General features: G+C 40.1%; 1 protein-coding gene across 1 annotated transcript in view; it reads left to right on the top strand.

The window, feature by feature from the left end:
* The first annotated feature begins 5,896 nt into the window (after nt 1–5,896).
* The window catches only part of LOC111149246 (potassium channel tetramerization domain containing 8), a 255,815-nt gene continuing 243,253 nt past the window's right edge, over nt 5,897–18,458 (top strand). Inside the window, exon 1 of the mRNA XM_022506204.1 lies at nt 5,897–6,878. Within this exon, the coding sequence (XP_022361912.1) occupies nt 5,921–6,878 (958 nt within the window). The 5' untranslated portion in view covers nt 5,897–5,920. The remainder of the gene's footprint in view (nt 6,879–18,458) is intronic.

Consider the following 18,458-nt stretch of genomic DNA (forward strand, 5'->3'; position numbering starts at 1 on the left):
TTCTAGTCAGAGAGGTTTGAGGTCTTATTTTTGCACAGCAACATAAGATCTTACGGACCTAACTTTGTGATGAGATTGGCCTACGGAGCACTACTGGTGTCTGTGGCTTAGAGCAAAATAGTTTTGACTGCAGCCTGCAGTACCTCAGAGATATTGTGGGTCCTATTCCAGACCACTGCAATAAAGCAAGTCAAATGAATTTAGTCTGCTTCAGTGCATGTAAAAGTTACGTTTACACTATACTGTTGCCTATTAAGCATGCAAGAGCATCATGTCTTAAAAAGTCCACAATGTGTATGGCTTAGTTAAAAGTACTTTCTTGCTGAAATATGTTGACCATTCCCTGAGCTTTCAATGAGTCATAATTGAATAATTTGCTGGTGTGGATCTTACCTCCATGTTGATGGTTGCTGACTGATCAGGGTGATGGTTGCTGAAGGTTAGGGTGGCTGTGGGAATTTCTTAAAATAAGACAATGAGGTTTGCCATATGGCTTGACTTCCCCTTATGAGCAATTTCTCTGTAGCGTGCAATGAATGTTCTTTGATAGCATTTTACTTATAGTAGGGCTTTCAGAATTGGAGTCAGTCTTCTTAAACCCTGCCGCTGCTTTATCAACTATGTTTACGTGATGTTGTAAATTCCTTGTTACCACTTCCACAGTCTTCACAGTATCTCCACAGGAGTAGATTTCCTCTCAAGAAACTTCCTTTTTTTCTTTTTTCTCATTCAAAAGAAGCAAAGAGCAACTCCTCATCTGTTCGTGTTATATGATGAGATTGCAGCAAATCAGTCCCATCTTCAAGCTCCACTTCTAATTCTAGTTCTCCCACTATTTCCACCACATCAGTTAACTTTCTCCACTGAAGTCTTAAACACCTGAAAGTCATCCACGAGGATTGGAATCCACTTCTTCCAAACTCCTGTTAATGTTGATATTTTGACCTCTTCAAATTAATCACAAATGTTCCTAATGGCATCTAGAATCCTGAGTCCTTTACAGAAGACTTTCAATTTTCCTTTGCTCGGATCCATTAGAGGAATCGTTATTCTGTGGCAGCTATAGCCTTACCAAAAGCATTTTTTAAAAAGATTTTATTTATTTGTTTGACAGAGAGAGCACAAATAGAGCAGCAGGCAGAGAGAGAGGGAGAAGCAGACTCTACACTGAGCAGGGAGCCCAACTCAGGATTTGATCCCAGAACTCTGGGATCATGACCTCAGCGGAAGGCAGAGGTTAAGCCAACTGAGCCACCCAGGTGCCCCCCAAAAGTATTTCTTAAGTATTAAGACTTCAACATCAAAATGACAGCTTGCATATGGGCTGCAAAATGGATGTTGTGTTAGCAGCATGAAAACACCATTAATGTCATTGTACATCTCTATCAGAGTTCTTGGTTGACCAGGTACCTTTTCAATGAGTGATCATATATTGAAAGGAATCTTTTCTTTGAACAGTAGGTCTCAACAGTGGGCTTAAAATATTCAGTAAACCATGTCATAAACAGATGTGCTGTCATCCAGGTGCTGTTTTTCTATTTCTAGAGCACTTACTGGGCCCTTAAGGGCCCTAGGATTTTCAGAATGGTAAATGAGCTCTGGCTTCAACTTCAAGTCATCAGCTGCATTAGCCCATAATGAAAGAATCATCCTGCCCTTTGAAGCTTTGAAACTAGGCATTGACTTCTCCCCTCTAGCTAGATGGCATCTTCCAACATAAAGCTGTCTTGTCTCCTTTGAAAATCTGTTGTTTAGTGTAGACACTTCCTGAATTATCTTAGCTAGATCTTCTGGATAAGTTGCTGCAGCTTCTACATCAGCACTTAAGGCTTCTTGCACTTTGATGTTATGGAGATGGTTTCTTTCCTTAAATCGCATGAACCAACCTCTGCTAGCTTCAAACTCTCTGCAGCTTCCTCACCTCTCAGACTTCATAGAATTGAAGAGAGTTAGGGCCTTGCTCAGAATTAGCTTTGGCTTAGGGGAATATTGTGGCTGGTTTCATCTTCTATCTGGACCATTCAAACTTTCTCCATATCAGCAATAAGGCTGTTCTGCTTTCTTATCATTCATGTGGTCACTGGAGTAGCATTTTTAATTTCCTTCAAGAATGCTTCCTTTGCATTCATAACTTGCTAACTGTTTGGCACGAGAGTCCTAGCTTTTAGCTTGTCTCAACTTTCAACATGCCTTCCTCACTAAGCTTACTCATTTGTAGCTTTTGATTTAAAGCAAGAGAACGGGTCTCTTCCATTCTCATGAACATTTAGAGACCATTGTAGAGTTATTGACTGGCCTAATTTCAATATTGTTGTGTCTCAGCAAATAGGGAAGCCAGAGAAGAGGGAGAGAGATGGAGGAATAGCTGGTCACTTCATATGGACATGACTTGGGACACCCCAAAGCAACCATAAGAGTACGTCAAAGATCACTGATCACAGATCACCATAACAAATATAATAATGAAAAAGTTTGAAATTTTGGGAGAATTGTGAAAATGTGACACAGAGATACAAAGTGTGTAAATGCTTTTGGAAAAAGCATTTGGTGTCAATAGACTTGCTCAATGCAGGGTTGCCACTAACCTTCAATTTTAAAAAATAAACTATCTGTGATGTGCAATAAAATGAGGTCTGCCTGTGCAGTATTTGGTGTTGATTGCTCAGCTCATCAAAATGATTGTTCCAATGGTGTAGATCTCTTTTTAGTTTTCCCTCCTCTTTTAGATTGAGTTTGTTTTGATCAGATTCTGTTCTCACTTCTCCTAATTAGAATTTTGAAGGACCGAGTCTTACTTATCCTTGCAGTCTCATTGTGTAGCCTGATGTCTAGCATAGAAGTTGATGCTTTGTCATCCATTCATGATATGAACATATTTATATGCAGTAAACATTCAGTAAACAGAAACTTTATATCTCTTATGGGCTGGGCACCATGCTGGGGATAGAATAGTGCATATGGTTATATAACATACTTACAATTTAGTGAGAGACAATGACACGTCAGTGTGATAAACCCTGCCCATGTGTGAGTGCAGAGTGCTGTGGGAACACCTGTTTTGGTCAAAAGCTGACGATTTCCAGAGAAAGTGCTTTTTAAGCTGGGACCTCAGGGAAGAGATAAACAGGGTAAAGGATTAGGGAACTGGTAGAAAAGGAAAGGCCTTCCTAGCAGAAAGAAAAAAAGAGAAAAAAAAGACACCTGGATCTGCAGTATGTTTAGTTTGGAGTTTGGTCAGATTGTTTGGTTATGGGAGGGAGTGAGAGTCAGAGGAATATGAGGAGAGAAAGGATTAAGGAGAAATATTCAATCAACATTGAAGGAATTATTTTAAGAAGCAATACAGCACACAGTGCAATTCATTAAGAATTTCTAAGATGATTCATTTAGAGTATGAATTTTAGACCATTTATCTTATAAGCATATCTTATGTAATTAAAAAATTAGAATGGATTTTAACCTGATAATATTGGAGACCTCATATTCATAAATACATATGCATATGTATTATATGTCCACTTCATTGAGATTCTATGGGCTGTACCATACTTATCATTAGGGATATTTCCCTCATGATAAATGGGCTTCATTAGTAGTGGTTTAAGGCATTATTATATATTCATCTATAAAGGTTATAAAGCTCCTATTAATTCATTTTCCAGAACTATTATTTTAAATTCCAAATACTTTGTGCTGTTAGCTTTTAAATGAATAAGGTGAAAACCAATTCTACTTCTTAATTTGATCAATTTATAAACTTGGGGGGGGCCTTAGGCTTATATAAGAGGATTTCATGAAGATGTATACCGTAAACCCAGTTTTAAGTCTCAGTCTTGGCAGATAGGTGTTGTGTTCCTTCATTGGTTCTTTCAGTCTCAGGTAACTTCAAAATTGATATAGCATTTTCTGTGGATGTATCTTATGAGGATCAATTAATTAATGTTATTTGTAACGCTCCAAAGAATAATGTATTATTTATAAAAATTTGAGGTTAGTACTGTTATTTCAAATCCAGTGCTTTTTTTTTTAATGGGTTCAGAGAAGAAATCTTAAGCAGGCATATAGAATTAAAAAAAAAAAGACTAGACATTATTTTATCTTTTAGTGGTTAAAGTTCATCTGTAATATTGTTCTAGTCATTGAAACAAACTACTTTGTGCCACAGTATACTCTTTCACTTTTGTACGTACAATCAATGATTCTTTATGGCTTTGAACACAAAAAGATGCCCCAGGTGGATAGCCACAAGAAGGGAGATTTCTCATCTGCACTGTTATCCTAGGTAACTTATTTGTTTATTTATTTATTTATTTATTTATTTATTTTTTTAAGGGAGGGAGGGACAAAGGGAGAGGGAAAGGGAGAATCTTAAATCAGCCATCCTGGGACTAGGACTATATCTCAGGACCCTGAGATAATGACCCTGAGATCATGATCTGAGCTGAAATCAAAGTGTCTGGTGGTTAATAGACTGAGCTTCTCAGACACCTCCATCCTAACTCTACCACACATAATGCTGATCTTGCAGACTGTACCTGTGCTATGTACAGGTGGAGAGGGCGAGCTTAAATTCATATAATTTTCATTTGTGGCTTGACTCTTGGGTTTAGAAGACTAATAAAAACAAGCCATTTCTCTTGCCCAGTGAGTTGAAAGGAAAATGGAGAGATTAGATGAAGGCACTGAACGGGAATGGAAAGTAGGAACAGAGAGCAAGTTTCCTCCCTGGTTGCGTCTTTTCCTCCACAAACATTTATTAAGCATTTACTATGAGTCAAATAATGAAAAGATAAAAGAAGAAAACAGTTACGTTATGTACAATCCTTTATTAGTTTTGGAGCCGAAATCAGATTTTCCTAGATTCTTCAGTTATACGTAACGCATGCAGTTAAATATGCAATCATGACCATTGATTGCAATAGAGGTTAGGGCATTTCCCCTTTGCTTCAAAAACTATGGTAAAAGTGCCGGGTAGTCTGCAATCACGACTCCCACGCCAACATTTGTAGTAATGTCAGATTAGGAGCCTCGCATTTTTATTATAATACAGACTTTCCTACCTTCCCCCTGACGCCCACCGCTCCCTGCTCCACTTCCCACCTTAACGCAAGCGTACCCCCACTTCCCTAAAAACACCCCCTTCCCTCCCCAACCAAACTAATTTTACTGGGTGAACAGTGGCGAGGACGGTAAGGAAGGCAGGCAAGGAAGACGGACGAGAAGGAGGGAGGGAGGGACGGAGGGATCGATGGATGGAAGGAATGGTGTGAATGAAGGAGAGAGGCTGTCCTTTTCCCCCAGTGTTTTCGGTTCCCTCCGCTCTCCCCGCCGGCTGCGAAGCAGCATCTCCTCCCAGCTCTGACCCCGCCCCGCCCCCTAGCGTCGGAGCCCCGCAGCCAGCGGCTGGCGCCTATCTCTTTAAATGACAGCTGTGGCTCGGGTCCCAGTCCGGAGCTTGACGTCAGTGCCGCCTCCCCGGCTGCGAGGAGTAGTTAGCGCCACCGTCCGCGCTCGGGGCTGGCTGAGCGCTAGCAAGCTGCTGGGGCGGCGAGTTTTCTTTGCTCCGGCCCCTCCTCCCGCCCTCCCCGCGGGGAGCCCAGCGGCTGCCTAAGAGCCGCTCGCAAGTCTCTCTCACACTTCCCCGCCGTCACCCCAAAGGAGCAGCCGCTCCTCCCCGCCGCCGCGGCGCCCGCGGAGCTCTTCTCCCGCGCTTCGCTCCCCCGATGGAGCCCGGGCGCCGCCGCCGCCGCCGCTGCCCCGAGCCCTGAACGGGGACGCCCCGGCCGAAGGAACGTGCCGCCCGGCCCGAGGGCGCACCAGGCACACGCCAAGGCCGAGGGCTGCCGTGGGTGGAAGGCGCGGGCTTCAGGAAGGAGAAAGTGCTGCTCTCCCGGGTCACTTGGCCGGTGGCGGGGGGACCATGGCTTTGAAGGACACGGGCAGTGGCGGCAGCACCATCCTGCCCATTAGCGAGATGGTCTCCTCGTCCAGCTCGCCGGGCGCGTCTGCGGCCGCCGCCCCGGGGCCCTGTTTGCCCTCGCCCTTCCCCGAGGTAGTGGAGCTCAATGTGGGAGGCCAGGTCTATGTGACCAAGCACTCGACGCTGCTCAGCGTCCCGGACAGCACTCTGGCCAGTATGTTCTCGCCCTCCAGCCCCCGGGGCGGCGCCCGACGCCGCGGAGAGCTGCCCAGGGACAGCCGGGCGCGCTTCTTCATCGACCGGGACGGCTTCCTCTTCAGGTACGTGCTGGATTATCTGCGGGACAAGCAGCTCGCGCTGCCCGAGCACTTCCCCGAGAAGGAGCGGCTCCTGCGCGAGGCCGAGTACTTCCAGCTCACCGACCTGGTCAAGCTGCTGTCGCCCAAGGTCACCAAGCAGAACTCACTCAACGACGAGGGCTGCCAGAGCGACCTGGAGGACAACGTCTCCCAGGGCAGCAGCGACGCGCTACTGCTGCGTGGGGCGGCCGCAGCCGCGCCCTCGGGCCCGGGAGCGCAAGGCGCGGGCGGCGGCGGCGCGCCGGACAAGCGCTCGGGCTTCCTCACGCTCGGCTACCGCGGCTCCTTCACCACGGTGCGAGACAACCAGGCGGACGCCAAGTTCCGGCGTGTGGCGCGCATCATGGTGTGCGGGCGCATCGCGCTGGCCAAGGAGGTCTTCGGGGACACGCTCAACGAGAGCCGCGACCCCGACCGGCCGCCCGAGAAGTACACGTCCCGCTTCTACCTCAAGTTCACCTACTTGGAGCAGGCGTTCGATCGCCTGTCGGAGGCTGGCTTCCACATGGTGGCGTGTAACTCCTCGGGCACCGCCGCCTTCGTCAACCAGTACCGCGACGACAAGATCTGGAGCAGCTACACCGAGTACATCTTTTTCCGTAAGTTCCCGGTCTCCCCGCCCCTTCGCCGACCCGCGGTGGGGTTTGAGCCCGCCCGGAACCCGGACCGGGCCGGTGTCCCGGGCGGGGGCTGGTTAACCGGTAAATGCGAGGGGCTTTCCTTGTTCGGCCCCGTCACGCTGTGGACACAGTTTACGGCTACGTCCCTGGCGATCTGCCTTTCGATTCCCGTTTTCTTCAACTCGGGAGCAAGCGTTTCCCACCCAGCCAGTCCTCTTTCTTAACTTCATTGGTTTTGCGCTCTCACCCTGCGGTGCTCTTGGAGGCGCTGGGCTCCCTTCTGCGGAGGGCGGGGGAAAGACGCGACCCCAGAGCTGGGCGCATTAGGTCCTCTTCTCTCTGCTTCACGGAATTCCTGCGGGTTAACTTATGTGGGTCTCGGTGGTGTCCCTACAGAGGGCAGTTTGGCATCGAGGCATTACGGCGCACGCCGGGATCACCTCCAGTTGGTGCGGGTCTGGCGCGGGAGCTTACAATTACGGGTGTTCTCCGCAGTGGGCAAGGAGGGAAGGGACCTCTGTGCTTCCTGAGCTCCTCAAGGGGCCCGGGCATGAGAGCAGCTGGTGGGAAGGAGGTGTCCATCCACTCAGAAACCTGACTTCTCTCCCCCACGCCAGTTGTCGGTAACTGCTGGGTGTTTTGAACAGCCGAAGGTGGAGGGAACTAGGATTTGGATGTCTTCTGCTGTCACGGTCGGCGATTAAGAAGGGACGTTGCGCGTGCGCGCGTGTGTGAGTGTGTGTGTATGTGATTGTGTTTCTTTTCTGGGCACCTCAAGTGCAAAAGGGATATTGAGTCCACTTTTCCAGGGGGACTGAAATGCAATGATTTTCTGAAAATGAGAGAAGGAGGGTGAGGATTTGGAAAGCATTTGGCAGGGTGCGTTTTGTAGTGCGCTTCGGGAGGGGGCTCTGTGGATCAAGTTCAAGGACTACACCAAATATCACGGGCGCTGGGGGGATGGAACCGGCACGGAAATCAGTGACGCTTATAAAAGGAGCAGGGCCACAACTAGAGAGCTATTTGGACAAATGAAAAGCCAGCTGGGATGGCAGCAGGAACATCATTTGGCAAACGCTCGTTCTTTGGCAAGACACAGGAAGCTTCAAAACTTGCCTGTAGAGTTGGGGAGAATATCATTGACTGCTTATGATAGAAATAGACCAGCTTTAATTGTATCTCTTTCTTTTGGTAATTCACTTACTGTTTGGGAACTACACAATTTATTGCACTTTATTTTGACTGGAGAAGTGGAAAAGACTTTTTTTAAAAAAAATTTTTCTTTTTCCACAGGTGCAAGCTTGATTGGAAGGTGCTCATTGTATGTTCTAGTAACCTTGGAGATATGGTGACAAAACACAGCACACTGGGCATTAGTGTTAGATTGTCTTTTTTAGTAGTGCTGGATTTCCTGTGAAAACCGATTTCACAGAGAAGCAAAGAAAGTACAGGTTGTAGTGGTAGATAAAATCTAATTTTCTTAATTATATCAAAGTTTTATTTGTTGTACAGTAAAATGTTTGATAGAAAAGTTGCCTAAAGGAAGGTGATATTTTATTGTCTATATAAAACTGGGATCTCTTCAATATATATTAAGTAATTAAAACATTTTTTAGCATCACTGTTTACATTTTATCCTTTATCAATGGGACCTTTAACTAGCATTTCAGCTCTTAAACGTGTGTGTCATTCAAACGTGGGTATACTCCATTTTAGAAGATGAGACTTCTTTTGACTCTTTTATGGCTAGAGGTTTTTGTTAGAAGATACAAGCATAAGTGCTCAGTGGTTAAGATTCTTGCATTTTGGAATCTTTCACAGTGTTGGTCTTTCTTTTTCCCCTAGAAAGTTGTGGACTTGACTTTGATTTTGAGGAGAGCATAGGTTGTCTCTAAATTATGAAAACATGCCCTTAAAATAGTTTATTGCAGTGGGAAACTCAGGCAATGTAACAAGGTAACTTGAGAGATATTTGGAATTTAGGATATTTAACTTCTGGAGCCAGAAGTGTTAAATAAAATAAAATATTTCTATTACAAATAACTATGTGCAGAATACTCACATAACTAATGAGCTCTGAGCGTCATTCATAAAAGTCCTAGAAATGTAAGTGCTACAGCCTTCTTCATTGATTATTCTGTGGGGAAGGTACATGGTTCCAGGTTAAATAATGCTCTTCTGAAGTGGCATTCTAGTCATTGACTAACCAAATGTAATATAAAACCAATTTGTGATGTAAAATTTATCTTGAATCCTATTGTATATGCATTTATTTTATATTTTATATAGATTATAGCATATTTTCACAGATTATTTTACACAGGATTTCTTTTAATATTGGTGAATGAAAATATACTGTAAAATTTTTATATTTCCATTCTCTTCAGCTTAGACAATGATATAAGTATACAGAGTATACTTATTTTGTTTAGCAGTCTCTAAGAAAACTACCAGTATTATTCATAAAAACAAAATTAATGGATGAACTTGTTTGTCCACTATGTTTTAGAGATAGAAGGTGGCCTAATTATTTTTTATTTCCCCTTTAGCACAGTTTTTTCAACAAATACTTATTTCAGTGTATAACATGTATCAGTCATTTTAACACCTTTTAAAAATGAGGCTATGTGTGAAATTAGCAGCATGAAGATTCTCTGAAAACTACAGAATTGTAGTTTATACACTGGAACGCCAGTTTCAACTCCTTACTCCCTCTCCCCTTTTTGCCCCCGAGTTTCTATTCATATGGGAAGAGAGTAGCAAATGGTTCAGTAATCTTAAACACTGCTATTTGCCAAATGTGTGATCTTGGTTAAATTATTTATTTTTTCTGAGTCTCCACTCCCTTTCCTGTATAATGGGGGTTATTATAGTATCAGTTAAAAAATATTTTATTTATTTTTCAGAGAGAGAGAGAGCACAAGCTGGGAGAGCTGCAGGCAAAGGGAGAAGCAGGCTCCCCACTGAGTGAGGATCCCAGCGGGGAACTAGTTCCCAGGATCCTGGGACCATGACCCCAGTCAAAGGCAGACACCTAACCAACTGAGCCACCCAGGTGTCCCTATAGTACCAATTTCATAGGATATGAGAATACATGTAAAGTCCTTAGACCAGGGCTTGACATATAATAAAAGCTTAACAAATGTTAGCAGTTACAATTAATTGTTAGTCATATTATACGAAGTTTAATATTCTTGTCAATATTACATTTTAACTTTGTTATATACCAAGTATAATCAATTTACTTATAAAGTTAATTAGAAAATTATTTTGCAATTAAATGATAACATAATAACTTTCAAAAGTTTGACACAACCAATTGAATAACAAGTTCATTCTTGGAACTTGAATTTTTCAGGCCAAGTTCAAGTCACCTGGGCTTGCCAGTCTTTCTACAGTTAGTTTTTTGGATCAACTCCAATAGAACTCTTTTCTGATTCAGGGCCAAGAAGTGTTTTTAATGCTCTCTACTAGGACGTGAAAGTTTGGTAATATTTTCTGACAAACACTGAGCTAGATTCATTATCTCCTTAAGCGCTTGTATCCAAGTCATTGGGTTCCAATGCTCAAGGTTATATACAGGCTATTAAACATTTAATACTAACTTCATCTGGCTGGATGGACACTTTTATCTATTCTCACTGTTAACTCATTATTTTACCAAGTCTTTTAGACTCTGCGACCTATACTAATGATATTACCATTCTATATTACTCTTTTAATACTGAAAATTGTCCTTTCTTGAAGGAAAGTAGAGTGATTTTTATGCTTTTTGTTTTTTTGGGTAGGGGTTGTCTGTTAGGTGTGCTTGTCGCTGTTTCTAGCTATATCTAGAAGACAAAGCATTTTATGTTGGCATTGTACTACATCAACAATAAATAGTTATAGGCTTGGCATGAGATATGTAGACTACCCATAGTTAGAATAAACAGTATATATATATATATATCCTTTATTTCTCACAATCAGTGTGTTTACAGAATAGTAGTACTGCTCTTATCTTAAAGTGCTTCCAGTGTTGTACTCCATGTGTTGGTTGAGTAACATTTGGTGTAAAAGTACATACTTCTCTAGGATGCACTTGATATTCTTTACGTTTGGTATACATTTTTCGTTGTGATCTATGAGAGTGCCAGATCTAGGAATTAATGCCATTAGTGAACTGAAGTTTGTTTTTTTTTTTTTTAATATTTTATTTATTTATCTGACAGACAGAGATCACAAGTAGGCAGAGAGGCAGGCAGAGAGAGAGGAGGAAGCAGGCTCCCTGCTGAGCAGAGAGCCCGATGCAGGGCTTGATCCCAGGACCCTGGGATCATGACCTGAGCCGAAGGCAGAGGCTTAACCCACTGAGCCACCCAGGCGCCCCTGAACTGAAGTTTGAATTCTGATTTGTCTTAATGGATTTTTATATCTGGTCTTTCAAATCTATTCTGATTTATTTGACTGTGTTGGGAGGAAGATAGCTAGTTGAGTTGAAAATATTCAAATAACTTTTCAGTCTTATGTTAGCAGGCCAGTTGCATTCAAAGCTTTCTAAAAAACATCTTTAGAAAGTTATTCTATTTAGATGTATACCTTTAAAATTTTATATTATTTTCTAGTCTAAAAGTGCTTCTACTTTTATCATTAAATGTTATATTGAAAAGAATTTTGTTAATCATTTTTTTTAAGATGGTCCTTTTCCTTCTAAAGACTTACTAGTTATTTTTGTAATTCCAGTGTGAAAATTTCTTTTGCAACCACATGACAGAATGACTTTTGAGTCAGTGGAGAACAAGTAAAAGGAACAGATAACTTTTTAAACACCAGCATCCTGATTTCATGCAAATAAGTGAAGTAATAAAGTGGACAGAAAATGACAAAAAAACTTGGGGTGAAAAAGTTTGGAGGCTGTGATTTGTCACTGAGTTCTGTTTAAGCGCTTAAACGTTTATGTCTGGCATAGTACAGTCTCTAAACTTGATCTATTTTTTTTTTTTTTTAAGATTTATTTATTTGGGGGGAGGGGCAGAAAGACAGGAAAGGAAAGAGGAAATCTCCAGGGGACTCTGCTCTGAGCACTGAGCCCCACACCTGGGCTTGATCTCAAGACCCTCAGATCATGACCTGAACTTAAATCAAGAGCCTGATTCTTAACCAACTGAGCCACCCAGATGCCCATAGACTTGATCTTTTTTAAGTAGGATTATGACTTTAGCTTTCCCTGCTACCTCTACAGCTTCTTATTTGTCAGCTGTTATTTAGATTATGAAGCTGAAAGGCTAAATGACATAAGTTTTATTGGTGGAGTTCTTTTCTTTTTTGTAACTTAGATTGCCAGAACTCACAGTGTGTGTGTGTGTGTGTGTGTGTGTGTGCATGCGCGTGTGCGCGCGCGCTCGCATGCACATATGCATGTGGGACTATGCCTTAGTTAAAAAAAAAAAAAAAATCCCCTGGGAAAAAGAGAAATAATCTGTATGAAAATAAGCATCAATTATTATCTATTCTATCATCATGAGTTATTAACTGGCATTAGTTAAAAATGTGAAAAAGATTGTCAACTTGTCATCTAAAAGTAGCTCTTGTTTGATTATGAAAGCTATGCATTCAGTTTTAAGAATTATATAGAAAAAAAGTAAAATTAAAAAATCACCAACAGTAACTAATAAAATCTTGATTTATTTTCTTCCAGTATTGTTTCTATGCATTGTTGTTGTCCTATACAAATTGTTTATATGCTGTCTTTGTTTTGTTTCATACATTTACTATACTTAATGACATTTTCCCCATGACATTAACATTTTTATTAACATCTTAGATAATAAAATTATAATGCATGTCTTTTGCCACAGACTGTATCATAATGGTGTTGGTGTTAAATATTCTCCCTGTAAACTTAGAAAAAAGTTGATATTTTTCCCAAAATACAGAATGTGTAATAAAAACAACATTTACTGTGTACTTAATTTTGTAATGTGTTTTATACACGTTACTTATTTACTTCTCATAACATTCTTCGAGCTTGGTTCCCTGCTACTCTAGTCAGGAAACTATGATTTGAAAAGGCTAAGTGACATCCCTGGGTCATAGACCTTATGGGGCTGAGATGGAATTTGAATAGATCTGTTTTTACTTCAGATCCCTTCCTCCTAAACATATAAAAGTTATGCTTGTTTCATGCAGTCAATTTGACAAGTATATTTCAGTGTCCACGGAGTACTTAGAACTTAGCTCTACAAGCAAAAAAAAAAAAAAAAAAAGTAGTGTGAATTATAGATGAATGAATCAAATATTTCTACATTAGATTTCCCTAAGAATACAGTAAATACATATTTTTATGTCTTTACTTGATAAAAGAGTTAATTTTTATTGCATAAGTCTACCATATTTATGAATGTTTTTTAAACTAAAGAAAACAAACCATTTGACTCAATTCAGCCCTTTTGGGGGGCGGACAAATATAAGTTCAATAAACTGACTTAAATGTGACAGTGCTAAGGTAGTCATATACTCCTCTTCCATAGAAAATTCATTTTCACTTTGTGTATTAGAATGCATTTTATATGTTTATATGTTCTTTTCTTAGAAGATGGCATAATGAAGAGGCTATTTTAGTTTAAATCAATTTTGTTAATTACATGTAGTCTATTGGTTCTGGATAGTGGTTAATGGCATTAAATTATATACTTAGTATAATTCAATTCAAAACAATATTAAATACCAGCTGGGTATTGAGTATTGAGATTGACTCTTTCTCTCTCTCCCTGTCTCTCTCTATATATAATCTGTATGTTATATGTATTCTATGTACATGTGTATTTGAAGTACTTGGAAAGTAGCGTTTTAGATTACCTTTCAATTTATATTTATTGACACATTTTTTTTAGACCTTCTTTAGAATTAACTTAAGGGTATTTGAGTAAACTGACAGCATTTGGTAGCAGCTCATCTCCTGCAAGACATGCTGGTGTCTTTTCTAATCAAGTTTATTCTTTCAGTGGTGAGAGGCTGTGCCATCAGAGGTTTTTGAAAGGAGTTGCCTAAAGATGAAAATAACTTTATTCTTAGGATTTCAAAGTTACTCCCACAGATGAAAGTTCACTACTTTTAAGTTCTAAGGGTAAGGGTGAACCTTTCTAGAGCTGACTTGAATATACATGCCTTGCATCTATCAGCTGTACACTCCCCAACATTCACCTTTGTGGGGGAGCATTTCACAAAATCTAATTATCCTGTAAGGCTAGTTGTATTTTGCATCATCCAAAACAAAAGTAGATGAAGTATTTTATGCTAAGCTTGTATTATTTACAAGTTTGTATCCTAAGCTGTTGGGTTTTTTAAGTGTATTCCTCAGTTTCATAGTCCTGCAGCACTGAGTGTCCCCTTGCTGTAGAATCCTTTTGCATTTAGTCGCTGCACTTGCCTAGGTACACGGTCCTTACTACATTTCCTACAATATGTAGTTTCCTTTCTCTCTCTTTATTCCTTTCTTGATAGATCCCATTTTTCCTAACTTTATTGAGCTATAGTTGATATGCAGCATTTAGTAAGTTGAAAATATACAACATGTTAATTGGATACATTTATGTCTTGAAATATGATTACCACTACAGCTTTGGCCAAAACCTCAATATCACATAATTACCATTCTTTTTGTGGCTGGAACATTTAAACTCTACTTTAACAACTTTCAAGTATAGAGTTCAGCATTGTTAACTATGATCACAGTGCTGTACATTAGATTCCCAGAACTTAATCATCTGGTAACTGGAAGTTGGTACCTTTTGACCAACTTTCTCCCTATTTCCCCCATCTGTCAGCCCTTGGTAACCACCATTCTATACTGGTGTTCTACAAGCTTTTTCTTAAATTCCATGTATAATGGGTGTCATAAGGTGTTGGTCTTTCTCTATGCATAATGCCCTCAAGGTGCATCCATTTGTCACAAATAGCAGGATTTCTTTCTTTCTCTTGGCTAAATGATATTCCTCTGGATATACACCACACCTTTTGTATCTGTTCATTCACTAGCGGAACTCAGGTTGATTCCATATCTTGGCTGGTGTGAATAATGCTGCAGTAAACATGGGAGTTCAGATATCTCTTTGAGATCCTGTTTTCATTTCCTTTGGCTGTGTACCCAGAAGTGGCTTTCCTGGGTCATGTGACAATCTCATTTCATATTGATCTTCTGCATTAGTCCTCTCCTTGAAAACTGACACCAGGTCTTACTTTTGTGTTCTCAGCTCCCAGTGCAGTGGCTAGTACATATTAAGCACTCAGCCAAATATTTGCTTTTTGAAAAAAGAGTGCAAATTAATGAATGAACTGAAGATGTTGGCTGTTCCATTAGTTACCGAATTAAGATTTAGTATCGCTTTATTTATTTATTTAAAATATTTTATTTATTTATTTGAAAGAGAGAGAGAGAGAGAGAGAACAAGTGGGGAGGAGGGGAAGAGGGAGAGAGAGTAGCAGGCTCCCCTCAGATCAGGGAGCCAGACGTGGAGCTGACTCCCAGGACCCTGCTGGGTTCCTTCTCAAGACCCTGGCATCATGACCTGAGCCCGAGGCAGCCACTTAACCAACTGAGCCACCCAGGTGCCCCTGTCTCTTCAATTTAAATTGAACTTATTAAGCAATTACCAGGCTATACCACCATGGGACAAGACACACAAATATGATTGAAGGAGACCTTGCATTTAAATGGTGACCTCAGGAAACTCTGTGTAATTGTGAATTATGTAATTAAGTATGAGTGTATTAGCAAGAGGCAGGAGTAAAGACGTGAGGAGTTGTTACACAGGTACCCATGAAGAATAAAATTAAGTAAAATGTTAACAAAAATAGAGGCAAATTAAAATAATGTTACAAATGAACTTGTTAGCATTGTCAACATACACACAGATGCCGACACACATTTATTTATACTTAAATGATATGAAGGATGTGGAGCAAATGCTCTGTGCTGCAACCCGTCTGCAACCACACTTGCCTTTCAGAACATCTTAGATGAAGAGTGCCTGCTACTTCCAGACCTAGACAGGCCTACTGTGGTGTAATAAAAGGTCAGGAATTATTTGACTATACTGGTAGGTATTTACAAAGGTGAGGATCTGGTTCACTCTATATTGCAAACTCAACTATTAGTTTTTAAAATGTACCTTGAAATACACTTAACAGATAATACTATTTTGTGATCGATATTGCAATATCAATTTTACTTATATTCATTAACCTTGTGTCAAGATAGTTAATAAAAAAACAAATCAGCTCTGCTGGCAATAACAATACACACTTCATGATACCGGTAGGATGCTCATTATTTCAATGTTTATTCACCAAATGTAGTCCAATGCTTATCCAGCAGTTAAACTTAGAATGTTATTCCACCATATGGTAACCATTCTCATAATAAAATCTATTTACATTGGGGGAAAAAGTAAGCTAAATACAACAAAGGAATATAAATAATATATAGCGTCCACTTCTTGTCACCAAAATAGTGAGTGATTTAACCATTAAGTTGTGTTACTTCCATTTCTTTCACAAGTGAAAACAACCAAAGCTTGAGTATAGATGGAATTCATAATATTGCTCTTTCTCAACATCTTTTGTATAATTAGACAGCTGTAATTTCTGTATGAGGAGAATAGGGAGAATAGTAGTGTATTAAGGGGGAGTCAATACCAGAATCTACTGCCTCCCACTCTGAAGAAGTGAAAGCCTAGAACGCTATGAATAATTCAGTACTTCTTGGTCAGATTCTTTGGCAAATTCTAGATCTATCTTTGATACCTTGGGAAGATAACCTAATCTCTCTCCTGAAGGGAAAGTAAGGGAAGCAATAGTACTCATAGGCTTGTTATAAGCATTAAATCAAGTAAGACTTAGAAGAACTATAGGCACAGATTAAATTCTCAATGTATGTTAGGGGCTCATATCATGTAGTTAATCCCATTTCTCTGTGTTATAAATTCTCAGCACCAGATTTCTTCTCTTTTTCTTTTTGAGGAAATTGATAGCAAATACCTATTCAAATTGCACTGAAAAAGTCCCATCATCATTAGTGAAATTTTACAAAAATTATTGAGCTAGTAAGTATAAAATGAACATGAAAATATTATTAAAATAAGTTCATTCTAGTTGGTTCTTCATCGCTTAGGGAAAAATAGACTTTTCTAGGTTTAGTGCTGGTCAATGGTCAGTTTTGACACAATTCACAAGAATACTGATATTCACTGGTTATTGTCTAAATTATGGCATGTATTTAGGCAAAGCCCCTTTTAATCATACTCCACATTTATATTTCTGGTGAATGCATTTAGCTTTGAGTTTCAGCAGTTTTGTGCAAGAGAACAAATTGCCACAGAGCCAGGTGGGCTCAAACATCGCTCAGAATTTGGGCATTTGGCCAAAAATTTTAGGCTAGAAATTGGATTTAAAATACATATTTCCATAATTTTGAGAAAACTCTGTTAGCTTTCAACTCATTAGCTCCTATTGAAACTCTGCTACAGATTTTGAAAGATAAGCTTTTTAGTTACTTAAAGTCCAGGTATTTGAGGAAAGCAGGGAGATCTAAGGCAGATTCTCAACAGCCATTCAGAGGTAACTCTCCCATATTTTGACTTCTTTTCATCTGGTTGGTGAAAGCTGAATCTAGGATGTCTCTTTGCAGGTGGAGGGTAAGGATTCATACATATAATTCCAGTGATTTCTGTATTTTAAGTTTGAAGTGTATAGTGTGTTACTTTGATACATTTATACTTTGTAATATGATAGCCCATGTAGCAATATTTTATTACATTACATGATTATAGTGCAGTGTTATTGTCTGTATTCATTATGCTATGCCTTAGATCTCTATGGCTTATTTACTACTGGTTATAGTTTGTACCCTTAAACATCATCCTCTTAGTGCTCCCCCCACCAATCCCCTGGTAATCACCATTTTACTCCATTTTTTTACAGGATTAACTTCTTAAGATTTCACATATAAGCGATGTCATACAGTACTTGTCTGACTTTGTTTGACTTATGTTGCTTAGTATAACATGCTGAAGTTCTGTCTATGTTGCCACAAATAGCAGTATATTCTCCTTTCTCATGCCTAACTAATATTACACTATGTGTATGTACCACATCTTTTTATTTATTTATTGGTGGACATTTCCAGACATTTCCATCTCTTGGCTATTGTGGGTAATGCTGTGATAAACATGGGCATGGATAGGTCTCATCAAAATCTTGTTTTCATTTCCTTTGGGTATATACACAGTAATGGTAATTTTGGATTGTATGGCAGATTTTTAATTCTTTGAGAAACTTCCATATTGTTATCCTTAGTAGCTGGACCAGTTTACACTCCCCCACCACGGTATGTGTTCCTTTCTCATCAAATTCTGGCCAACACCTGTTGTCTCTTGTATTGCAGATGCGAGGTGGTATCTCATTGTGGTTTTGATTTGCATATTTCTGCTGATTAGTGATGTTGAACATTTTTCCTGTGCCTGTTGGCCATTTTGATGCCCTCTTTGGAAAAATATTCTGTCCGTTTTTAAGTTATTCTGT

This window comes from Enhydra lutris, unplaced genomic scaffold, assembly GCF_002288905.1.
Source record: "Enhydra lutris kenyoni isolate GAN:26980312 unplaced genomic scaffold, ASM228890v2 scaffoldscaffold21, whole genome shotgun sequence".
In the NCBI taxonomy this organism is placed as follows: domain Eukaryota; kingdom Metazoa; phylum Chordata; class Mammalia; order Carnivora; family Mustelidae; genus Enhydra; species Enhydra lutris.